The sequence below is a fragment of the Suncus etruscus genome, chromosome 14 (assembly GCF_024139225.1).
Source record: "Suncus etruscus isolate mSunEtr1 chromosome 14, mSunEtr1.pri.cur, whole genome shotgun sequence".
Classification (NCBI taxonomy): domain Eukaryota; kingdom Metazoa; phylum Chordata; class Mammalia; order Eulipotyphla; family Soricidae; genus Suncus; species Suncus etruscus.
Genome location: NC_064861.1, coordinates 24,061,203 through 24,087,306, shown reverse-complemented (window position 1 = coordinate 24,087,306; position 26,104 = coordinate 24,061,203). Strand labels below are relative to the sequence as shown.

The window sequence follows — 26,104 nt, the reverse complement described above, 5'->3', positions numbered from 1 at the left end:
AATTCAGGATTTTATGTTATGAATGCAGTTTAGCCATTCTATTTAAATCAGAAGTGTGACACAGTGAGGACACATGGTGGCGCTGCAGGTTAGAGAATGAAAACAACTGCCTTTCCAGCTCTCATATACAGCCAGTTTCAGGGTGACAGGAAGCATACCAAAAGCTTCCTCAGTCAAAGCAAAAGTGAGTGTGAAACCTCTTTAAAGCTAGGTCTAGTCCTCAAGACCAGGTCTACAAGAATCCTGACATACATGAAGATCCTGTGAATGAAAAATTTTAGAACAATGGCGATTGGATGGATGCTCAACCAGAGACAAAGGCAAGTCCTTGCTTTCATTGTTTTGCTCAGCATGTTGGGGGTGGACTCTGAATTAGGGCCTTATTCAGTGGTGGAAGAAACGGAGAGAGGTTCTGTGGTGGCAAATCTAGGAAAAGATCTGGGACTGGAGTTGACAGAGATGGCCATTCGTGGGACTCGAATTATTTCTCAAGGGTCGAAAGAGCATTTGCAATTCAAGGTTCAGACTGGGAATTTGCTCATAAAGGAGGAACTGGACCGAGAAGAGCTGTGTGGTTCAACAGAGCCTTGCATACTACAATTTCAGGTATTAATGGAAAAACCACTAGAGATCTTTCAGGCTGACCTGAGGGTGATGGACATAAATGACAATTCTCCCATATTCACTGAAAGAGAAATGATTTTAAAAATTCCGGAGAATAGTCCTCCAGGAATTACATTTTCTCTGAATACTGCTGTTGATTTGGATGTAGGAAGCAACAATATTCAGAAATATGAAATCAGTCCCAACTCCCATTTTCGGGTTCTAACCCAAAATCGCAGTGATGGCACAAAATACCCTGAGCTTGTGTTAGAAAATGAGCTAGATCGGGAGGATGAGCCTGAAATCTCATTAACCCTGAAGGCGCTGGACGGTGGCAATCCACATCGCTCAGGGACATCCAAGGTGCTCATTGAAGTGGTGGACAACAATGACAATTCCCCAGAATTTGAGCAGCAGCTCTACAGGGTGCATATTCCTGAGAACAGCTCCATAGGATCTCTGGTTACCACAGTGTCTGCTAGTGATTTAGATAGTGGAGTTAATGGAGAAATCACATATACACTCTTTCAGCCTTCAGAGGACATTAGCAAAACCTTGAAATTAAACCCTATGACAGGTGAAATTCGACTGAGAAAACAAGTAGATTTTGAAATAATTCAGTATTATGAAGTTGATATCAAGGCAATCGATGGAGGAGGTCTTTCTGGGAAATGCACTCTTCTACTGAGGGTTCTGGATGTGAATGATAACCCCCCACAAGTGACCATGTCAGCAGTCACCAGTCCCATTCCAGAGAACTCACCTGAGATGGTAGTTGCAGTTTTCAGTGTATTAGATCCTGACTCTGGTGACAATGGGAAGACTGTTTCCTCAATTCAGGATGACCTTCCTTTTCTTCTAAAACCTCCAGTAAAGAATATTTTCACCTTAGTAACCCAGAGAGAGCTTGACAGAGAAGAAAGATCAGAGTACAATATCACCATCACGGTGACAGACCTGGGCATCCCCAGGCTGGCAACGCAGCACACCATCAGGGTGCAGGTGTCCGACGTGAACGACAACGCCCCCGCCTTCAGCCAGCCCTCCTACACCCTGCTGGTGGGCGAGAACAACAGCCCCGCGCTGCACATCGGCAGCGTGAGCGCCACGGACGCGGACGCGGGCAGCAACGCGCAGCTGACCTACTCGCTGCTGCCGGGCCCCGAGCCTTGGCCCCCGCAGCTGCCGCTCGCCTCGCTGGTGTCCATCAACGCGGACAACGGGCAGCTGTTCGCGCTGCGCTCGCTGGACTTCGAGGCGGTGCGCGCCTTCGAGTTCTCCGTGCGCGCGCAGGACCGCGGCTCGCCCGCGCTGAGCGGCCAGGCGCGGGTGCGCGTGCAGGTGCTGGACCGCAACGACAACGCGCCCTTCGTGCTGTACCCGCTGCAGAACGCGTCGGCGGCGTGCAGCGAGCTGGTGCCCAGGGCGGCCGAGGCGGGCTACCTGGTGAGCAAGGTGGTGGCGGTGGACGGCGACGCGGGCCAGAACGCCTGGCTGTCCTTCCAGCTGCTCAAGGCCACGGAGCCCGGGCTCTTCAGCGTGTGGGCGCACAATGGCGAGGTGCGCACGGCGCGGCCGCTCAGCGAGCGCGACGCGCCCAAGCACAGGCTGCTGGTGCTGGTCAGGGACAATGGCGAGCCGCCGCTGTCGGCCAGCGTCACGCTGCACGTGCTGCTGGTGGACGGCTTCTCGCAGCCCTTCCTGCCGCTGCCCGACGCGGCGCCCGGCGCGGCGCCCGACGACCACCTCACCGTCTACCTGGTGGTGGCCTTGGCGTGCGTGTCGTCGCTCTTCCTCTTCTCTGTGCTGGCCTTCGTGGCCGTGCGCCTGTGCCGGCGGGCAGGCCATGCGGCGGGGGCCGGCTACCCCTACCCGGGTCTGCCCGACGGGCCCTTTCCGGGACAGCTGCTGGACGCCAGCGGTGCGGGGACCCTGTCCCACAGCTACCGGTATGAGGTGTGCCTGGCGGGGGGCACTGGCACCAATGACTTCAAGTTCCTTAAGCCCATTCTGCCTGATTTCCATGACTATGCCCCTGGGCGGGAAATAGAAGAAACCCCTAACTTTCAAAATGATTTCAATATTGGTATTCAGTGATAGTAGTTACCTCTTTTCACTTTTATGTTCTGTTGTTCTATTTAACTCTAGAAATCTCCTTGTGTAGGAAGCGGCGAGAAATCTGCAGATTATATACACTTTGATGCAAAATGGAATAGTGATTTTTCTTACAGAGATCTGGTTATTCAGCTCAGGTAGGTTTCCTCTCCTACAGCTCACAGTTACCTAATTGAGGGCATATGTATTTATATATTTCTCCCTTTTATTAGGTACTGTGTGGGACTAGGTTTTTTGGAGTAGGTCACATTGGAGACATCAAAATACTTCTATATATATTAATGGTGATTGATGTTTCCTTTCATGTCACATGCTATAGGTTGATTTTGTGATCCTGGGAAGAGAATGAGTGATATTCATGTAAACATATTTTGAGACACTTATTAATTTAAGATGATTGGTGGCTTTGCTGGCAACTATTTTGATTTTTTTGAATTCCAACTGTGTTGCTTAACTTTTTTCTCAAGTAATATCCTTGTTTTGAATAATGGCATTTTTCTTCATTAAACAAGAATGGTTCTAAATGCTGTCTCTCAGTATAATGATGGCATCAGTTGTACTTGTTCTTGACTAGGTTAGGAATGTATCAGAGAAAATAGTTAGAAATTAAATACATTCAATCTATTGTATTTCCTTGCAGGAATTATCTTTAGTTGTCAAACCATTAACTATGTTGTGTAGTAATGCGCAAACTCTGGTGTTTATCAAAGAAGGAAGGAAAGTGTACTTGAACTGTCTGGCTCTTACTCTACTTTGTTCTCTTAATACTTAGGTTTAATATTTTTCTTTTAGATCTTATATTGATTGTACTTTCTTTCATTAGTGTTTCAGTGTTATTTTGAACATTTTTAAAGTGCTTTCTATTTAGTTTCATTGGATTGAAGAGGTATATATGCTAGGTATATTCACTTAGAAAATAGCTTAATTGTGTGATAATTGCATTTTTCATTTGAGGACATTAAGATAGTACATTTAGGTGGTAAAGTAAGTACAGTATATAGAGTGCTTGCCTTGTATGTAGCCTACCCAGATTTTATTCCCAGTATCCTATATAGCTCCTCAAACTCTGTCAGGAGTTTAATGCCAGTATCAAGCTCGAGCTATGCAAGTTATGGCCCCAAAATCAAAGAAAAAAATAGTATATTCAGTGGTTATTGTATCTACATTGTTATTTTCTTGAGTGATTGAACCTGAACATGCTCCCCAGACAGATAATATTTTTTCATCCTTCCTGAAAACTTTCAGGGGACATTAGATTTGTTTAAAATAAATGTACATAAAAATGTTGTAAGAAACATAAGAAGTCTCTGTAAAGGAAATGACTCATTTAGTTCACCCCTTTCCTCCCATTTTCGAAATGCTCCTATTTATGTTTGGAATATGTCAGCCATATCTTAGAAACTATTAATATTCTACCATAATATTTAGGGTAAAAACTGATGATAATAATCAGTATAGAATTAAATTAAGAATTTGAGGGCCGGGCGGTGGCGCTGGAGGTAAGGTGCCTGCCTTACCTGCGCTAGCCTAGGAGACGGACCGCGGTTCGATCCTCCGGCGTCCCATATGGTCCCCCAAGCCAGGAGCGACTTCTGAGCGCATAGCCAGGAGTAACCCCTGAGCGTCACCGGGTGTGGCCCAAAAACCAAAAAAAAAAAAAAAAAAAAAAAAAAAAAAAAAAAAGAATTAAATTAAGAATTTGAGACTTGGGGCCGGGTAGGTGGCGCTGCGGTTCGATCCCCCGGCGTCCCATATGGTCCCCCCAAGCCAGGGGCGATTTCTGAGCACATAGCCAGGAGTAACCCCTGAGCGTCAAACGGGTGTGGCCCAAAAACCAAAAAAAAAAAAAAAAAGAATTTGAGACTCCTGACAATCACAATATGATTATGTCCTCCCTGGAGCACTTTTCATCAGATAAAATGCAACTTCTGTTTCACTTATGCTATCATTTTTCTTCTATCTTACTGGAATTCAATCCTAATATTTTACTAGTAAATATCTAAAAATATAAATGCTATGTTATACAGTCAAATGGACAGATGCTAAATATATGGCCTGGTCTAATATTTTGAAGTTTATATTTTAATTTTAAATTTAGTGAAATATGCTGCAAGTCTTCATCGCATTCATCATTTTCATAATAAGTAATCATAATCATTTTCTCCACTAAGTTAGTGTATTCCCCTCTTTTACATGAGTAAAGGAAAACTTTGAAAGCTTAATGTATTTACAATTTAATTCTGATTAAAGATAAAGTAAAATGTATCCCATGTCTGCTTGAATTGAATGTTCTATTACAGTGTTTATTGGAGCTTGTCTTCAAAGGGGGAAACACACTATATTTGCTTGAAGGGCTATGTGGCTGAGGGGACTGAACCAAGTTTAATCGCATGCTAGGTATATGCCTTAATACTATGATTACTCTGGTCCTTTTTAACTAAGGAAGTGAGATCCATCTATTTCACAAACTCAATGGACTTCTGTGTAGAAATGGAATTTTAGTTGACAATTTCTATTTGTTTTTATATCAATGTCCACCCTGCTCAGAATAAAATAAATGCAATAGCTTTATAAAAAGTCTCACCTAAGTATGCTTTAATCAGACACTTCAATCAATTTCAAGAGAAAATTAGCTTGACCTGGATCTTACATGGTTAAAATCAAGGTGTCAGAAGTAATGCATTTTATTTTGGTATCCATAAAAAAGGACATTATTTTTTCTGGTTTTTAGATGTTTCTTACATTATTTGAGTCAAGGATAATCCATTTTAAGCCAAAAACATGTATATTTCAATTATTCTTCTATACTCTCACCTCCCACCCACATAATCTAGGGTAATATTTCCTTTATAGATTTCTAAATTTAATCAAGTCTGTGAAATGTTATTTTTATATAATTAATATATCTTCAGAATTAAGGATTGGGACCTGAATATCTTTGGTAGATTGCAGTTACTCTGCCTACCATAAATTGACAGTGTAATTTAGTTTAAAAGTATTACTTATGGCCTAAGAATGCACATTAAGATCTGATATATTAGGAATATAAATCATCTTGATCTATTTAATGCTATAAAATGTAAGTTACAAATGTCTAAAACTCATAAACAAGAATACTGAATTGATGAAAATTTTAAACATATACTACAATTCAAATTATATAAATGGAAAACCCATAAAACAGAATAAAAATATGATAAATTTTTTGCAAATAGAAAATGTAAAAGAACATAGAAAGGACAGCCCAATTTAAAAATGGACAAAGATGATAACTTAAGGGCCCGGAGAGATAGCACAGCGGCGTTTGCCTTGCAAGCAGCCAATCCAGGACCAAAGGTGGTTGGTTCGAATCCCGGTGTCCCATATGGTCCCCTGTGCCTACCAGGAGCTATTTCTGAGCAGACAGCCAGGAGTAAGCCCTGAGCACTGCCGGGTGTGGCCCAAAAACCAAAAAAAAAAAAAAAAAAAAAAGGACAAAGATTAAAATAGACATTTCTTCAACAAATATATAAATAGTCAGCAAATGCATGAAAAATTGTTATATGTCAATACTCAATAAATGAATACAAATATAAGAAGCCACTTTACATGATCAAGGATTGCAAGAATTAAAGAGTCAGTAATTAGTGAGAAGGAATAGAACACTGACACTCCTGGTGGGGAGATGGAAAATGGTGCCATCATTTTCAATTTGGTCATTCATCAACTGAATAAAAGGAAACCATGTAAAATAGGCTTTATACTCCTAGAGAAAAGAAAATGCTCATCCAGGAAATGTTTATAGTCGTATTATTCATAATTTCAAAAATAGACTTAAATAACATGAATCTATAATTAAAAAGAAGCATCTGTACAAGGTAATATTATTTGATCATATAAAGGAATGAAGTATTGATACATGCTACAACTGGATGAAACTTGAAACTAAGGGAAAGAAGTCAGTGACAAAGGTCAGCATATTATTTCACTCATATAATTCTAAAATAGATATAAAACTCTAATAACAGGTGATTTTACCTAAAGGACAGTAAGATAAAGAGATAGAAATGTGGAAGCTTAAGGAGAGGGGGCATTTGAAAAGGATAGGGGGCATTTGAAAATGATATAAATATTCTAAAATTGCCTGTGGCCATAGATGTGTGGCTCTCAATGTACTAAGAATCTCTGAAAGTAGTATTTGAAATGGGTGCTTCATAAATGATTTCATTAAAAAAATTTTTGTTGTTGTTTTGTTTTGTTTTGTTTTTGTTTTTTGTTTTTTTTTTTTGGTCACACCCTGCAATGCTCAGGGGTTACTCTTGGCTCTATGCTCAAGAAATTGCTCCTGGCAGACTCAGGGGGACTAACTGGGATGCCAGGATTCAAACTACAGTCCTTCTGCATGCAAGGCAAATGCCCTGCCTCCATGCTATCCCCATTAAATATGTTTTAAGAGAGAATTAAATAATATACTCATGTCATAATTTGGCAGAGTGGAAAAGAGAAAGAATCCAAAAGTCTGGTATTGGCCTATTTGGAAAAATATTTTGAATAACTTGAAAATTATGAAAACATAGCTCTTGAGCTTAGTTTGGGTATTTGAAAGAGGAACTAACTTGTGAGATTTAATAATGTTTTGGCTGGAGATTCTTTTTTGGTCAATATGGGGGATTGAACACAGGAGCTCCACATTGTCATGAATGAACTTTACAACTGAACCAGCCATCTACTCCATTTAGAACTACTATTGGTAGCAATTTTGCAGTATCTACTTATTTCTAATTCTATGATAGATACCATAAAAATGTTCTCATGACACTTTCCTCACATTAATTAGAAGTCATTTTGCACCTAAATAACTCAATAGCTTTAAAGTCAAAAACATAATAAATATTTTGCTTCTTTGTATAGAATATATTGTATCCTCCCTTGCCACAACACAAAGATCTATGTGAATTCACAAAATACTCACATAAGCATAGAATTCAGGATTTTATGTTACAAATACAGTTTAGAGAACCTATTTAAACCAGAATGCGTGACACAGTGAGGACACATGGTGGCGCTGCAGGTTAGAGAATGAAAACAACTGCCTTTCCAGCTCTTATATCCAGCCATTTTCACTGTGCCCGGAGGCTTACAAAAAATCTTCTCAGCCAGAGCAAAAGTGAGTGTGAAACCTCTTTAAAGCTCAGTCTAGTCCTCAGGACCGGGTCTACAAGGATTTTGGGCATACATGAAGTTCCTGTGAATCAAAAATTTGGAGAGAACAATGGCGATTGGATGGATGCTCAACCAGAGACAAAGGCAAGTCCTTACTTTCTTTGTTTTGCTCAGCACATTGGGGGTGAACTCTGAATTAGGGCCTTATTCAGTGGTGGAAGAAACGGAGAGAGGTTCCTTGGTGGCAAATCTAGGGAAAGATCTGGGACTGGAGTTGACAGAGATGGCCATTCGTGGGGCTCGAATTATTTCTCAAGGGTCAAAAGAGCATTTGCAATTCAAGGTTCAGACTGGAAATTTGCTCATAAAGGAGGAACTGGACCGAGAAGAGCTGTGTGGTTCAACAGAGCCTTGCATACTACAATTTCAGGTATTAATGGAAAAACCACTAGAGATCTTTCAGGGTGAACTAAGGGTGATGGACATAAATGACAATTCTCCCATATTCACTGAAAGAGAAATGATTTTAAAAATTCCGGAGAATAGTCCTCCAGGAATTGCATTTCCTCTGAATCCTGCTGTTGATTTGGATGTAGGAAGCAACAATATTCAGAAATATGAAATCAGTCCCAACTCCCATTTTCGGGTTCTAACCCAAAATCGCAGTGATGGCACAAAATACCCTGAGCTTGTGTTAGAAAATGAGCTAGATCGGGAGGATGAGCCTGAAATCTCATTAACCCTGAAGGCGCTGGACGGTGGCAATCCACCTCGCTCAGGAACATCCAAGGTGCTCATTGAAGTGGTGGACAACAATGACAATTCCCCAGAATTTGAGCAGCAACTCTACAGAGTGCATATTCCTGAGGACAGCTCCATAGGATCTCTGGTTACCACAGTGTCTGCTAGTGATTTAGATAGTGGAGTTAATGGAGAAATCTCATATACACTCTTTCAACCTTCAGAGGACATTAGCAAAACCTTGGAGGTAAATCCTATGACAGGTGAAATTCGACTGAGAAAACAAGTAGATTTTGAAACAATACAGTATTATGAAGTTGATATCAAGGCCACCGATGGAGGAGGTCTTTCTGGGAAATGCACTCTTCTACTGAGGGTTCTGGATGTGAATGATAACCCCCCACAAGTGACCATGTCAGCAGTCACCAGTCCCATTCCAGAGAACTCACCTGAGATGGTAGTTGCAGTCTTCAGTGTATTTGATCCTGACTCTGGTGACAATGGGAAGACTGTTTCCTCAATTCAGGATGACCTTCCTTTTCTTCTAAAACCTCCAGTAAAGAATTTTTTCACCTTAGTAACCCAGAGAGAGCTTGACAGAGAAGAAAGATCAGAGTACAATATCACCATCACGGTGACAGACCTGGGCATCCCCAGGCTGGCAACGCAGCACACCATCAGGGTGCAGGTGTCCGACGTGAACGACAACGCCCCCGCCTTCAGCCAGCCCTCCTACACCCTGCTGGTGGGCGAGAACAACAGCCCCGCGCTGCACATCGGCAGCGTGAGCGCCACGGACGCGGACGCGGGCAGCAACGCGCAGCTGACCTACTCGCTGCTGCCGGGCCCCGAGCCTTGGCCCCCGCAGCTGCCGCTCGCCTCGCTGGTGTCCATCAACGCGGACAACGGGCAGCTGTTCGCGCTGCGCTCGCTGGACTTCGAGGCGGTGCGCGCCTTCGAGTTCTCCGTGCGCGCGCAGGACCGCGGCTCGCCCGCGCTGAGCGGCCAGGCGCGGGTGCGCGTGCAGGTGCTGGACCGCAACGACAACGCGCCCTTCGTGCTGTACCCGCTGCAGAACGCGTCGGCGGCGTGCAGCGAGCTGGTGCCCAGGGCGGCCGAGGCGGGCTACCTGGTGAGCAAGGTGGTGGCGGTGGACGGCGACGCGGGCCAGAACGCCTGGCTGTCCTTCCAGCTGCTCAAGGCCACGGAGCCCGGGCTCTTCAGCGTGTGGGCGCACAATGGCGAGGTGCGCACGGCGCGGCCGCTCAGCGAGCGCGACGCGCCCAAGCACAGGCTGCTGGTGCTGGTCAGGGACAATGGCGAGCCGCCGCTGTCGGCCAGCGTCACGCTGCACGTGCTGCTGGTGGACGGCTTCTCGCAGCCCTTCCTGCCGCTGCCCGACGCGGCGGCCGGCGCGGCGCCCGACGACCGCCTCACCGTCTACCTGGTGGTGGCCTTGGCGTGCGTGTCGTCGCTCTTCCTCTTCTCGGTGCTGGCCTTCGTGGCCGTGCGCCTGTGCAGGCGGGCCGGGCCAGCCGCGGGGCCCGGCTACCCCTACCCGGGTCTGCCCGACGGGCCCTTTCCGGGACAGCTGCTGGACGCCAGCGGTGCGGGGACCCTGTCCCACAGCTACCGGTATGAGGTGTGCCTGGCGGGGGGAGCTGGCACCAATGACTTCAAGTTTGTTAAACCATTGACCCCTGATTTTCAGTTTCCCTGTACAGGGAGCGTTGTGGATGAAAACCTGTCATTTCGTAAGAGTTTTGGATTCAATGAATAAGAGAAACATCTCCTTAAATTTATTTATTTATTTTACTATACTGTTGTTAATTTTGTTAATTTTACGCTTAGTATCACATTAAGCTTTACAAAAATTATTTTCTTGGGGCTGGGAAGGTGGCGCTAGAGATAGTGTGTCTGCCTTGCAAGCGCTAGCGTAGGACGGACCGCGGTTCGATCCCCTGGCGTCCCATATGGTCCCCCCAAGCCAGGGGTGATTTCTGAGCACATAGCCAGGAGTAACCCTTGAGCGTCAAACGGGTGTGGCCCAAAAACCAAAAACCAAAAAAAATTTTTTCTTATTTATTGTCGATTTCCAATGTTATGCTTTAATACACAAATTTCTTTTTTCTTATTCATATAAGAAACATTCACTATCTTCCTAATGAGTTAAACGAATATTGTCTTCAAAATCAATAGTAAACATTTCTCTTTCTGAATTTGTATTTATTTTATTATTTCCAATAATTAATTAGTCAAATAACTTGCTGCATGAGATCTGTATACTATTTATAATTCTTGTTTTTCCTTCCAAATTGGTATTGTTGAGTAGTAACTTTAGTTTTCATTTCAACTTTCATACACTATGTTCTTTCTCTTAAACTTTCTATTTTCTGGCATTGGGGGATGTGACCCAAGTTTCATTCAGTTCATATCTCACATGTGTGAGGTTCGTAGACAATCTTCACTATTCCCAAAAATAAGTTCTAGCTTCCTGCCTTTAAAAAGTAATATTTGATATATGATATAAGCATGTAATCTAATAATAAGAACTCACTGTGAGATGTAATATAAATTCAAAAGCAAACTTTCAGAATCCTATAGGATCACATGAACATTTTTGTTTTGAATTTTGGTTTGAATTTTGAGTTATACCAGGATTATTTGAGGTTCACTCCTGAATCTATGCTTAGGTATCACTTCCATAACTGTTTGAGGGACCAGATATGGTGCCTGGGATCAAAGCAGGATCAGGCATATGTAAGGCTTGAATTCTGTGCCCTAGAAGTATTTAACAATCTGCTTTTAATCTGAATTTAAAAATCAGTGGTGAGTGGTAGATTTATAAGATCTAACAATTAAGTCCTAATTAGCTGAAAACTACAAAAATTTTCAACCCAAGTTATGCTTTTTCATTTATAGTTAATCTTTTGTGTTTGGGAGAATATCTAGTATTACTTTCCTATAAAAATCTTTCACCTTAACTGGTACACTTTCCTTTATTAAAGGAACAATATTTTTGTATATCACATCGTTGGATAAAATTCGATATGAGGAAGATGTTATAATGCTGTTTGTACTTTCAATGATGTTAGAACAGACTATAGTAAGGCCTATTCTTTACCTCTGATTATAAAATGCAGAGAAAATGGGTTATATTAGAATAAAGGAGGAACTTATACATATTTTACAAAATAACATACTTTAATTCTGCAAGTTATGTTAAAGCTTATGTAAGAAAAAAGGCATGTGAGTGAAATGAAGCAAAAATTGCATAGACTAAAAGAAAGCAATAATTATTAAAAAGAAGAGCAAAGACCTTAATATAGTTTCATAACCAACTCACTACCATTTATATCTTGTTTTAATGACACCATTGTGAGTTACAAGTCTTTCACAGTTGTATTTTGGGCATTTAGTGACAGTGAATTAGGGTCATTCCCACCACCAGTATTGACCTTCCTCCACCCTGGTTCCCAGCATAAATCCCATACCTCCACTTCATGCTCTCAGGACTACCAATATAACAGGTCCATTGTGTGTTTGGCTTGTTGTAGTTTGTGTCTCTTGATTCTATTGTCATTGACTTTGGGATAGTTATTTAGATCTGACACCTTTTTTTTCTCCACTCAAAGCTCCTAAGACCATTTGGATCCCAGGCCCAATCCATTTTTTCTTTTCTCAATTTGTAAGAAGACATAGTAATTTGAGACAGCTCAAAATAACTCAAGTTCTATGGTTCTATGACTAATGCCTGAGCCCCTATCTAGAATATAGGTAAAATTAAAAAAGAAAAAGAATAAAAGAGAAAAACAATGGAGGAAGAGAGCAGATGTGGCTTTTTTTGCATTGGCACAGCAAATGTTGGGGAAAATTAGAAAGGAAATTCCATTGGCCTAAGAGATATAAGGTGTCTCCACCCATGTAGCAAACTGTCAGATGACTGACTTCAGGCTTGTCGGTTGTCTCTATTTCTCTTTGGTCCCAGAGAAAATTGTCTCTATGATCCCAAAGAAAATTCTGCTCAGTCACTGTCAAAGTCGATCTTTTGTAGTTAGTAATCTTGGTTTTTGCATAGGTCCTAAAATGAAGCCTAGAATAAAATCTTTCTTATGCAGTACAAATTCTGCATAGTTGCAGTTGTTGTAGTCAGTATTATGTACTTAGAGATCTTGGTTCTTGCACAGATCCTAGGATGAAGCATATTAGTACAGAAAGCTTTTTATATATTATTTACTTACCACAGAAGAATAAAACTTAGCTTCTATTCTAAAAGTAGTGCCACTCTGTAGAAGGAACAAATGAGAATGAAATAGGAAGCAATACTATTTATAGGGTGATCATGCATGTATGTTTATAGGGTGATCATACATGTACTAAGCACAGAGAGGGTTCAGATTGAAAGCTTCCTTCTGGATTACATGATGATAATTCTATTTAGCCAACATAATTAAAATTTGAAAAAAACTGATGTGAATCATGTTCTTTGGTCACTTTTATAATGTCCCTCTGATGTTGCCAGAAATGTAAAATCTACTATTCTGGTAGCTCCAAGCATCACTATAATTTTCTTCTTAGTTGCCGAAACTGTATGAGAGTTGTGTTAGAGTGAAATGACTTGTGCAGAACTAAATCTAACACAATGAGATTAACAGAGTTAAGTACTAGAAAATTATATTTGTATTGCCAGGGGAATATTACAGAATAGTACAGCAATAGAACAAGTAGGGCTCTTGCCTGGGACATTATCCTTGTATCCTACATGATCACACAAGACAGTCAAAAGTAATCTCTGAGCACAGAATCAGGAGTAAGCCCTGAAAACCACGAGTTGTGGTCCAAAAGCCAAAACAAAATTTTTTCCAACAGTTGACATTTTAACTTTCCCCATAAAGAAGTAAAAAGACCTCAACATTATAAATGGTCTCTATTTATACATATTTTACAAAATAACATTTAATGGCTTAAGAACAAATTTAAACATATAGGAAGATATTTACAAATTTGTATTTGAGTGAATCTGCTGGAGGCCATGAGGCAGCTCGGCAGACTAAAGAGATGGTAGATTACTTCAACTGGCAATTCTGCAGTCACAAACTAAAAAAGAAAATCTGAGTAGGCAGGCTGGGAGAAAAACAGTAGTGACCCAAGATTGGACAAGAGAAAAAGAACTAGACCCTTGCTAGTATGCAGATTAGGTCTGAGTTTTGTAGATGCTGTTTCTTTCTGCTGGGAGCTGTGATTGTGACCAATTCTGATGTCTGACAAGTTCAGGAGAAGTAATGGAGGTCAGAGGTTTGTACTGCAACAGACAAAGGCAAGTACTATTTCTCTTTCTTCTTGGAGGATTATTTTTGGCAAGCTCTGAGTTGCCACCATATTCAGTGGCAGAGAAAAAAGAGAGAGGATCATTTGTGGCAAATATACAAAGGATCTGGATTTAGGGGAGCAAGAACTGATTACAAGAGGAGCCAGGGTAATCTTGGATGATAACAAATAACACTTACTCTTGGATTCTCATACTGGTGATTTAAGGACAAATGAGAAGCTGGACCGAGAGAAGCTTTGTGGCAAAACTAAGTCTTGTGTTTTGTATTTCCGAATTTTAATGGATGACCCCTTTCGTATTCACCAGGTTGAGCTGAGAGTCAGAGACAACAATGATTATTCACCAGTGTTTCAGGACAAGCAGATGGCTTTAAAGATATTAGAAATACAGCCAAAGGAATGACATTTTGGCTTGAAAGAGCACAGAAGTACTGGTACCCAAAAATCAGCCTCAATTCCTTTTTCCATATTAAAATTAATAATGTTATAAAGGATAAAGTGATAAAGGAGTGATATATTCAGAGTTACTTTTGGACAAGACACTGGATTGAGAGACACGAGAAGACTTCATTTTACATAACACTTGATGGAGGGTCTTCACTTAAGTATGGGACAACCATTATACACATTGTAATCCTGGGTGTAAATGACAATTCCCTAGAGTTTTCTCGGGTGATGTATAGACACAGATTTTGGAGAATAACCCAGTATTGTAAGGTTTCTGTAAGTGATAGTGAGTCTGGCATTTATGGAAACATATCCTTTTCATTTTTTGAAGCTTGTGAGGATATTGTAACAACCTTTCAAATCAATCATTTTTCTGGGGAAATTGTTCATGAAGTGTTGTTAGATTATTAGCTAATAAAGTCTTTTAAAATAAATATACAGGCAATGGATATGGGTCCTTTCTACAAGTACAGTTTTGGTGAAAGTATTGGACAGCAATGACAATCTCCCTGAACTCATAATGTCATCAATATCCAACAAAGTGCCTGACAACTCTCCAGATACTATACCAGCTGTTTTTTTGTTTTGTTTTGTTTTGGGCCACACCCAGTGATGTTCAGGGATTACTCCTGGCTATGCACGCAGAAATCGCTCTTGGCTTGGGGGACCATATGGGATGTTGAGGATTGAACCAAGGTCTGTCCTGGGTCAGTCATGTGCAAGGCAAACACCCTACCACTGTGCTATTGCTCCAGCTTGTATCAGCTGTTTTTAAGATAAAAGATGATCAGGAGAAAATGGATAGATGATGTATAATATTCAAGATGATCAGCCCTTTATTAAAAAAAACCCATCTGTGGAAAGTTTTTACATATTAATGACAGATGGATCATTGGACAGAAAACAGCAGGCCTAATAAAGCACAGTGTACAGACATGGGCAGCCCAGGTTGAAAACACAGCACACCATTATAGTGTAGGTGTTCGTCGTGAACGACAACGTCCCCACCTTCAGCCAGCCCTCCTACACCCTGCTGGTGGACGAGAACAATAGCCCCACACTGCACATAGGCAGTCCATCAACATGGACAATGGGCAGCTGTTCGCGCTGCGCTCACTGGACTTTGAGGCTGTGCAAGCCTGTCCCACAGCTACTGGTATGAGGTATGTCTGGCTGGGGACGCTGGCACCAATGACTTCAAAATTTCTGAAGCCTATCTTACCTGATATCCAGGATCACAATAATGGGACCCATGGTGAAGAAAATCCCACTTTCTTTAATAACTATAGATTTATACTCTTCAAGCATTTTAAAAAATTAAAAACATTTAAAAATATTTCTTAGTATTTTCAAAGATCATATTATCTTAATGATATTAACTGTGCAGTCCAAATTATTAATTAGTTTCATTAAACCCAGTTGCAAATTCCCTCTTTTTTGCAACATTATTATGTCCTAATTTACTTTTGCATCAATCTATGGTTAGTTTTCATTAGTGCCTATTCAAAATAATAGCTATTAGGTTTAATACTTTTAAAATGTATTATAATTTCTTAGTGTTCATTTAGAAAGCCAGTGATTTGATTATTCTAATATATTCTGTCTACTGCATTTGATGATATTAACTACTTGGATTTTCCATCATAAGATTCACACCTGCTCTTCTGCCCATATTTAGTCTTTTTAATAGTGTTCTAAAAACTGGTAATCTAATATTTAAAAGAAAATACTTGTTACTCTGCAGATAAGAATAAAAGGGTCATTTTATGAGCTAGATTGAATGCCAGTAATATCCTATATTCATATTATTATTTTATCATCTTTAAATATACTACCAATAATTAATATTTAAAATTTTAACTATAGCCATTCTTTAAAATAGATGTCCTCATTTCAAACAAAATAAAATAAAATGCATTAAATATAAACATTTGAAATGTGTGATTAGTTAATTATCAAAATATAGTGTTTCAAATATTATAGTTATTTTATTTTAAATTTTATCTGGGAATTCTCTATACCCGGTGATATTCATGGTTTACTCCTGTTCCATGCTCAGTGATCATGTGACTGCATTATGAGACTCTACACATTGATGGAGATTAAACCAGTCCCTGCCATATGCAAGGCAAATACACACATCCTTGATTATCTCTGTTTCTTAAATTAATTTTATTTTCAAATTTAAATTCCAAATTGAGAATAAACATTATTTAAATAAGTTTCTTATTTCCTTTACATACTGTGTAGTTTCTTATGAGTAGATACCAATGCTCTTAAGTTATATATTTGTTCTTCTATATTTTAATATTGCTTTATACATGAAGTCACTTCTTTTTATAATAAAAATTAGTTAATGTTTTACTTTACAGCAATCAGACTTACACCCTGCATATTTCCTTTCTCCCAATATAGCTATTTAGGTATTGCTCAAAAATACTACTGGGCATGGGAAAATTCTCAAAGGCTGGAGCATATCCTTGTAGGCAAAAGCCCTGAACTCAATCAATAGCATTGAACTAGCACCCCATAGCCTCCTCAGTACCACCTGAGTCTCCCTTCCATTATACCCAACAAATCATCTACAATGCTAAAATTACTTCAAAATATACATTGCTGTAATTATTTATTATCTTTTTGAAAAACATAATTGCTGCATTTTATTTACATGATTTTCTATTTGCTGTTATTATTTTCATGACTCGATGAATAAAATTTATTTTTATATTTGCAGTGCTGACAATTAGTTCTATTTATTTTCTAGATCTCTATGCTCTATTTTAATGAGCATGCTGTATAATAGAGAGGGATGAAAAACACAGAACATAAAGATCATCTATGTAACACTTTGCTCTAGGAAATGAGTTCACAGCTAATTTACACTGGTTTGTCTATAGGCTGTCACACTAGAGTTTATTTCTTGTTACTACATTTCTACATTGATAAGTTTTACAAGATCTACTACAATCTTCTTTATTTACTTACTAAGTTGGCAGATATCTCTAAACACCTTCATTAAAATGATATGGTGGAGATAAAATTCTTTGAAGTTTTGTCATTTGAAGGTATTGCTTCTTTATTTCTATTTGATAGGTAATTTGGGTATAAATTTCTAGGTTGAAAATAATTTTTTAGATTCTTAAAAGCAGTGTTCCTTTTGCTGTTTAATTATAGAGTTGATGTTTAGAAAATTGCTTTAATTCTTATTCCTGTATTTTGTTTTATTTTATTTATATATTTTTTGGTTTGAGGGTCACACCCAGCAGCGTTGGGTCCTGGTACCCTCCTTTTTTCCCAAATAGATATATTTTTTTATATAAGAGTATATCTGAGGACCACAGCTTTTGAGGGAATTCCTACAATGTGATATGTTAAAAACAAGCAAGATTTGCCTATGATCTGTGCAAATATCAAGATCTCTAATTATAGAGGACTGATTTTGTCAGCCACAACTGAGCAGAACATTTCTTGGCACCATAAAAAAGACTTTGGGGTCCGATAATGAGCATATCTGGAGACTGTAGTTGTTCCCATGACTGTATGTTTGAAGGGTGGAGAAACCCTGTATCTCTCAGGCCCTTTCAAATTTCCCCAATACTTAATGTGCCTATGCAAAACAAAACAAAAAAACAAAAAACAAAAAAACAATCATACAAAACCTGGCCACCATCCTTTATTCTTTTTTGGTGTCATTGTTTAGTAGTTGTTGTTGTTGTGTGTGTGTGTGTGTGTGTGTGTGTGTGGCTGTAGTGTATTTTGTTGTTGCTTTTTCTTTTTCATTTTCTCTCTCTCCCCCTTTTCTTTTAAATTGATATTTATAGCTTCTAGATGGATTCCTACCCACTTTTTTCCCCAACAGAACTTGAATCATTTTTTCTGCATCATAAATTAAGGAGACCGGTTACACTAGCAGTCCAGGGGGCAAAGAGGGGAAGTATGGGATGCATGCTGGGAACAGGGGCAAAGAGAAGTCAACACTGGTGGTAGAGAATTGCCCTAATTCACTGTCACTATGTACCTTAAATATAATTATGAAAAACTTGCAATTCACCTGGGTCTCAATAAAAATTACTAAAAAAATAAAATCAAATAAAGATTTCACAAGTTAAAAAAAATCGGGTCCGAACTGATAGCACAGTGGTAGGGCTTTTGCTTTGCACGTGGCTGACCCAGGACCGACCTTGGTTCGATCCCCCAGTATCGCATATAGTCCCTTAAGCCAGGAGTGTTTTCTCAGCACAAACCCCCGAGCATCACCAGGCATGGCCCAAAAAGCAAAGCTAAACAAACAAAAACAAAACAAAACAAGCAAACAAAAAAAACAAGCAATAATGAACAGGAGGAAACATATAATGGAGAAAATGGGAAGTACATGATCAGACTTAAGCACTAAACTCAAAGTCAATGACAACAGAATCAAAACCCAATCTACAACAAGCTATAAATAGAGGAGAGCTGTTACACTATCAGTCTAGGGGGCAAGCGAGGGAGATATGGGATTCATGCTGGGAATAAGGGTGGAGGGAGGACAACACTGGTGGTGGGAATGACCCTGATTTATTGTCACTATGTACCTTAAATAGTAGTGTGAAAGATTTTGATCACAATATATATTATTAAAATTTTTAAAATATGTGTATATATAAATATATATAAAAGTTCTTTACGAATATCATGAGTCATATAATGGTACTTTAGTGCAATAATTCTAGGATAGGGTTTTTTCCATAGGAAACCCTAAAATAAAATATCAGTATGTAAACTTTAAATTTTCATGGTTTTTGTTTTGGGACATACTTGTGCTCAGGACTTACTCCTGTCTCTGCATTAAGGAGCCACTCCTGATGAGTTCAAGGAACCATAAAGGGTGCCAGAAATCAAACTCTAGTAGCTGCAAGCAAGGCAATTGTCCTACCTGTTGTACATGTCTCTGGTCTCTGCCTTTTTAATATTGTCTATGTTAAAATTCTCTCATGTTTTCTGGGGAGTATTAGGGATTAAGTTAGGCTTTTTTTACCTGATAACTACAAGCAAAGATTCTTTCATAATAAGGAGCTAGAAACACATGGTTTAGATAAAATATTTTTGTTGAATTCCCTTAGTTTTAGTTTTACATCTTACATTTTAACAGCTCTGCCTAGAATCTCCAAAACTATATATAGTTCAAGTTCCACATATTTGTTCCAAATAATGAACTATTCTCTAACTTTAAAATGTTTATATTTTCAGTATGATGTGAGAATAATTGAGAATAACTCTCATATAAATATTTTCAACATATAACTTCTTTTTATGCTTAATTGACTTTAGTCCTATAGTTAATTTCCTTGAATTATTGTATGTTTTGAAATGAGACTATATGAGAAAACATCCAACTTTCTTGTAAATACCTCTACTTTAGAAACTTTATTTTTAGACACTTAGTAGAACTGTTCATTTGACTGCTCATTCATTTGCTTTCTGACATAAAGCAAATGTCTATTCACTTGTATGTTCTAAATACTTGTGAGTTTATATAATGTTAATTATATTTTATCTTTTTAGTGGATGTGTCATTTTTCTTTATGACATCTTTATTTAAGCACCATGATTATGAACATGGGTTTTAATTATAGAAAAGAACAATCCCCCTTCACCAGTGCAAGATTCCCACCACCAATACCCCCATCTCATTATCCCCTCCCCGCTTCCTGTATCTAAGACAGGCATTCTATTTCTCTCACTCACTAACATTGTCATGATAGTTGTTAGTGTAGTTGTTTCTCTAACTGCACTCACCACTCTTTGTGGGTGTTTTAAAAAATGGAGGATAATGTACTCAATCAACTTTTTAAAGTTTTATTTCAATTTCTATAGAGTTACTTTTTAATTTCTAACCTTTTGTAGAAATTGACTTCTCAATCGTCTGTTTACCTTTTAAGGAGTGTATAATGTGCTTAGATGTTAAAATATAAACTTGTGAGGCTAGAGAGATAGCACAGTGGAGAGAGATTTCCTTTGCATGTGGCTTACCTGGATTCAGTCTCCAGCATGCATATGCTTGCCAAAGCCTTGCCAGGAGTGATGTCAATGATCTTCGAGTACAGATCCAGGAGTAAGCCTTGAGCTTTCACAGATATGGCCCCAAATCAAATGAACAAAAAATAAACTTGTTAGGGATATAGTACAGCAATTAGGATACAAATTTATTTTGTACTCAACCCAGGTTTAATTGTTTATAGAATATGACCTCAAAAGTATAATAGTATGTAGCCATGAAGTCTTCTAAGCATAAATCTGCTAGTCTTCAGTATCATAGGACCAGAGGAGCATCACAACCTTTGGTCCTTGCATTAAACTGCTGGCCTGGTTGGTCAAGTATCTCTAGCAGTAGTCCTCAGGAACCCTGAACACTTCTTGAGAACTCTCCCCACCAAAAAAGAGATAAACTTATTGGATATCTCCTTTGTTCACTATTTTTGAGGAAGGACCAAACTCAGCTGAGCTCAGGGCTTACTACTGGTTCTGTGCACAGGATAAGTTCTGGTGGTGCTCAGGAGTGCTGCAAATCAAAGAGGCTAGCTTTGTGCAAAGCAAGCATTTTATGCATTTGGGCTATATTTTCAATCCTCTATTCCTTGTTGAAGAATTTAATGTTTCATATATTGAACATATTGATCATCTTTCAACACTGATTCTAATTTCCCTCATAATGTATCATTCACATAATCTGGGTAGGACTAAAATTACCCAAGATTAACAGCTAATCCTAGACAAAATGAAAATAAAGAAAAGATAAAAGATGGTCTTCAAATTCTGAGACTAAAATTTTAACCCATAATTCTGGATCTCATGAAATATTATGGGTTCAGTGCTAGTTTTATTACTTCAGTAATTATAATCAGGTAAACTATTTTATTTAGGTAAAGAATCTCTTTTATATTCTCTATGCTGAAAGAGAAAGTGTGTGACCATACTTACAGATATAATAAATGTTGGGAACCTGAAGGAAGCCAGATCCATGAATAATTTTGTTTTCAATAAAACTAACATGCTTGTATTAAATTTTTGTATGTCACAAGGAAGTAAAGTGTGGATTTGCATAATGTGTCCCTTCCAATATAATTTCAAATTAACACATGATTTTTTCCCAGTTCACACTTCATTAATACCAAGGAAGCCTAAACAAAGACTTCCTGATGATTCAAGAGCAATTTATGTTCTATCTCTTGCTTAATCTAGTTTCACCTTCTATGAGAGGACTTCTAAAACAAATCATGTTTGTTTCCCCATCCACTTAATACTTCCAGGTAGTTATAAATTTGTGTTGAGTTTAACAGCATTACACTCTATCTTTCCGATTTTAAATCTTCTCAAAATATACTAAGTTCCTGAGGGTAGAAATCACATAGCTTATTTGGTTTTACTGAGAGTGGGGAGAGATCTTTATAATGCCTGGAAACAAATACTAACAGTATCACAAATTTAAAGAACATGAAGTACTTTATGAAAGATGGAATATAATTCTAAATACTTAAAACACAAAACACTTGTTTCTGGAGGACATTTATGTGAATAGAATGCACAGGCAACTTCATCAAATTCTGAAAATCTGTAGAGACACATGGTGGCGCTGCAGGATAACTTGGGGGAAAATCTGCTTGAATAATGTCCTAGAAGTTACCCAGTTATATACAGAGCACTGGGAAACAAAGAGCACACCATGATGGAGCAGATTAGAAGCTAAAAAGAAGGGTTAAAAGATAAGATTCTACAAGAAATTAGGTGCATGTCTTCCAACATTATGAGGCTGAGCTGAAGTCTTTGGGAAAGCAGCTATGGAAATCCAAGAGATGAATACGCTATGGATAAGGCAAGTCTTGCTTCTCTTTGTTTTGCTGGGAATGTCTCAGGCAGATACCAAGACTAGTCACTTTTCTGTGGCAGAGGAAATGCAGAGTGGGAATTTTGTAGGTAATTTAGCAAAAGACTTGGAACTGGAAGTGGGTGAGCTGTTGTTAAGGGAAGCTCGGGTGGTCTCTATTGATAACAAACAGCGTTTGCAGCTGGACTTAACCTCAGGGAATTTGCTCTTAAGTGAAGCCATAGACCGGGAAGAACTCTGTGGCTCCACGGAGCCTTGTGTGCTGCATTTTCAGGTGTTAATGAAAAATCCCTTGCAGCTTTTACGGATTGAGCTCCAAGTCACGGATATAAATGACCACTCTCCTGAATTCTTAGAAAAAGAAATGCGCCTAGAAATACCAGAGAATAGTGCAGTTGGTTCTGTATTCTTGCTGGAGAGTGCAATAGATTTAGATGTGGGAATCAATGCATTGAAAAACTACACAATAAGCCCTAACTCTCATTTCTATGTTAAAATGAGAATCCATCCAGACCATAGAAAATACCCAGAATTAATCCTGGATAAAGCATTGGATTATGAAACACAATCCGAACTCAGTTTCATCCTCACTGCTTTGGATGGCGGGTCCCCTCCCAGGTCTGGGACTTCCTCCATTAAAGTGGTGGTTGTGGATGCTAATGACAATGCTCCTGAGTTTGAGAAGCAGTTTTATGAAGTGGAGATTCCAGAGAATAGCGTATTAGGCACATTGGTAGTCACTGTTTCAGCTAGGGATATAGACTCAGGAAAAAATGGAGACATATCATACACCTTTTCCCATGCTTTAGAAGATATTAGCAAGACATTTGAAATTCTTCCCAAAACTGGAGAAGTTTATTTAAGGGCATTGTTGGATTTTGAAAAAAGAAAATCTTACTCAATAATTATTCAAGCCACAGACGAAGGAGGGCTCTTTGGAAAATCAACAGTGAGAATTCAGGTGTTGGATGTGAACGACAATGCTCCTGAAATATCAGTGTCCTCAGTTACCAGTCCAATCCCAGAAAATTCGCCAGAGACTGTAGTTATGGTTTTTAGTATCCATGATAGAGACTCTGGAAACAATGGGAGGATGAATTGTGTTATTCCAGATGATCTTCCCTTCAAGCTGAAACCTTCGATTGAAAAATACTACTCTTTGGAAACAGAAAAACCACTGGACAGAGAGCAGCAGGCAGAATATAACATCACCATCACGGTGACAGACCTGGGCAGTCCCAGGCTGGCAACGCAGCACACCATCAGGGTGCAGGTGTCCGACGTGAACGACAACGCCCCCGCCTTCAGCCAGCCCTCCTACACCCTGCTGGTGGGCGAGAACAACAGCCCCGCGCTGCACATCGGCAGCGTGAGCGCCACGGACGCGGACGCGGGCAGCAACGCGCAGCTGACCTACTCGCTGCTGCCGGGCCCCGAGCCTTGGCCCCCGCAGCCGCCGCTCGCCTCGCTGGTGTCCATCAACGCGGACAACGGGCAGCTGTTCGCGCTGCGCTCGCTGGACTTCGAGGCGGTGCGCGCCTTCGAGTTCTTTGTGCGCGCGCAGGACCGCGGCTCGCCCGCGCTGAGCGGCCAGGCGCGGGTGCGCGTGCAGGTGCTGGACCGCAACGACAACGCGCCCTTCGTGCTGTACCCGCTGCAGAACGCGTCGGCGGCGTGCAGCGAGCTGGTGCCCAGGGCGGCCGAGGCGGGCTACCTGGTGAGCAAGGTGGTGGCGGTGGACGGCGACGCGGGCCAGAACGCCTGGCTGTCCTTCCAGCTGCTCAAGGCCACGGAGCCCGGGCTCTTCAGCGTGTGGGCGCACAATGGCGAGGTGCGCACGGCGCGGCCGCTCAGCGAGCGCGACGCGCCCAAGCACAGGCTGCTGGTGCTGGTCAGGGACAATGGCGAGCCGCCGCTGTCGGCCAGCGTCACGCTGCACGTGCTGCTGGTGGATGGCTTCTCGCAGCCCTTCCTGCCGCTGCCCGACGCGGCGCCCGGCGCGGCGCCCGACGACCGCCTCACCGTCTACCTGGTGGTGGCCTTGGCGTGCGTGTCGTCGCTCTTCCTCTTCTCCGTGCTGGCCTTCGTGGCCGTGCGCCTGTGCCGGCGGGCCGGGCCGGCGGCGGGGGGCGGCTACCCCTACCCGGGTCTGCCCGACGGGCCCTTTCCGGGACAGCTGCTGGATGCCAGCGGCGCGGGGACCCTGTCCCACAGCTACCGGTATGAGGTGTGCCTGGCTGGGGGCGCTGGCACCAATGACTTCAAGTTCCTTAAGCCCATTCTGCCCATCTTTCCACCCCAGGACACTAACACTGGCGAAGTTGTAGAGCAAAATCCTTCATTCCGCAATAGTTTGGGATTAAATATTCAGTGATTATGGTTTACAAATTTCTCGTGTGCTTTTTTCATGTCAACTGAGTGTTATATTTTCTGTGTGTGTCCACACTAGGTCATGCTCAACAACTACTGCAACTCTGTCCTCTGTATTAGCCCCAGGTGATGTCTGGGGAGCATGCATCAGTGCCTGCCTCTTGCATGAATCCTGGGCTGAGTTTTATTCTCTCTGGCCCCAATAATTCTTTTTATTCAATCCTTGAGCTTGTTCCACAGGACAGAAACTTAATTCTGATGCAGTTCCAGTTACTTTGATTTGAAGTTTTCTTTGCTAACAGAATCAAATCATTAAAAATATCTTAAATTGAAACCATGCAGTGGTCTGCCTGTTTCCTTTGTAAATTTTATGGATTTAGTTATATAATCAAGATATTTAATTTAGTTTGTGTTAACTTTTTGTATCATATAGGCAAGCTAGTGGTTCCATTTTTTCCTTTCTTTTTGCATGTGGATTTCTTCGCATAAAACTACTATAATACTTTTCCCCTGACATGTTATTGAATTCTTTGTCACTAGCTGTCCACTTTTACGTTTTCTCTTTATTCTAGCACCTTAATGTTTTATTATTGTGATAGATTATAAATTGCATTGGCTATAGAGAAGTGTGGCTTTATACATATTTATTAGGATTTGTTTTATGTCCTTGAAGAATTACATTGGGATTTTGATGTACTGAGCTCTTTAATGCTTGGATTAGGATGGTCATTTTAATAATGTTAATTTTTCTAATCCAGTTGTAGGGAGATATGCTTTCATTTTCTTGTGTCTTTTATTTGTGCCAATAGTAAAAATGCCTTTAATGTACAAGTCTTTGACAAACTTCGTTGATTGCTAGGTACTTGGCTTTTTAGGTACATTGGTAAATTGTAAATAAAATTTCCTGTCATTATTTACATTTATTTATGTAATGAACCTTTTGTGTATTATTTTGTACCTGAACCAATCACTTGGTCTTAACCATTTTTGTTTCCTAAATTATAATATCCCTCTTCTCACCTTTTGACTGAGCATTAACCTTTATCTGGCTTCCATCAACTCTTATTTTCTGATTATCATTATTCCCTGGGAATTGATTCTGCATACTTCAGCTACCCTGATTTTTAAGTGCAAATGTAGTAATGTTTATTAAATGTTTAAATTGATACATGCATTTTAATTTTCTTTTAGGATAAAATTCTATCTAATAGGTCTATATAATAATTTTTGTATTGTCCTGATTTGCCACAATATCATTTTTTTTGTTTTTTTTTTGGCCACACCTGGCATTGTTCAGGGGTTACTCCTGGCTGTCTGCTCAGAAATAGCTCCTGGCAGGCATGGGGGACCATATGGGACAACGGGATTTGAACCAACCACCTTTGGTCCTGGATTGGCTGCTTGCAAGGCAAATGCCACTGTGCTATCTCTCCAGGCCCTGTTTTGGAAGTCTTGACCTGTGCATCCCATAATGCATGGTACATTAAAATACAA

General features: G+C 40.2%; 1 protein-coding gene and 1 pseudogene across 2 annotated transcripts; both read left to right on the top strand.

Moving 5' to 3' along the window:
* Positions 1 to 285: 285 nt before the first annotated feature.
* On the top strand, positions 286 to 24,714 carry LOC126027850 (protocadherin beta-16-like). 2 transcript variants are annotated; one of them, XM_049786885.1, is made up of 2 exons: positions 286 to 2,559; positions 24,468 to 24,714. In XM_049786885.1, exons 1-2 carry the CDS (start codon positions 286 to 288, stop codon positions 24,612 to 24,614), a joined length of 2,421 nt encoding a protein of 806 aa, XP_049642842.1. In that variant the 3' UTR covers positions 24,615 to 24,714. The 2 variants fall into 2 exon arrangements, with proteins under 2 accessions (XP_049642842.1, XP_049642843.1); XM_049786886.1 differs by lacking the exon at positions 286 to 2,559 and adding an exon at positions 7,970 to 10,243.
* LOC126027494 (protocadherin beta-9-like) lies at positions 13,796 to 16,888 on the top strand (annotated as a pseudogene).
* Positions 24,715 to 26,104: the final 1,390 nt, after the last annotated feature.

Coding starts and splice junctions, on each gene's coding strand:
- LOC126027850 (XM_049786885.1), top strand. CDS start 286: ATGGCGATTGGATGGATGCTCAACCAGAGACAAAGGCAAGTCCTTGCT. Junction 2,560..24,467: donor CCCACAGCTACCGGTATGAG/GTGTGCCTGGCG, acceptor TACCGGTATGAG/GTGTGCCTGGCTGGGGGCGC.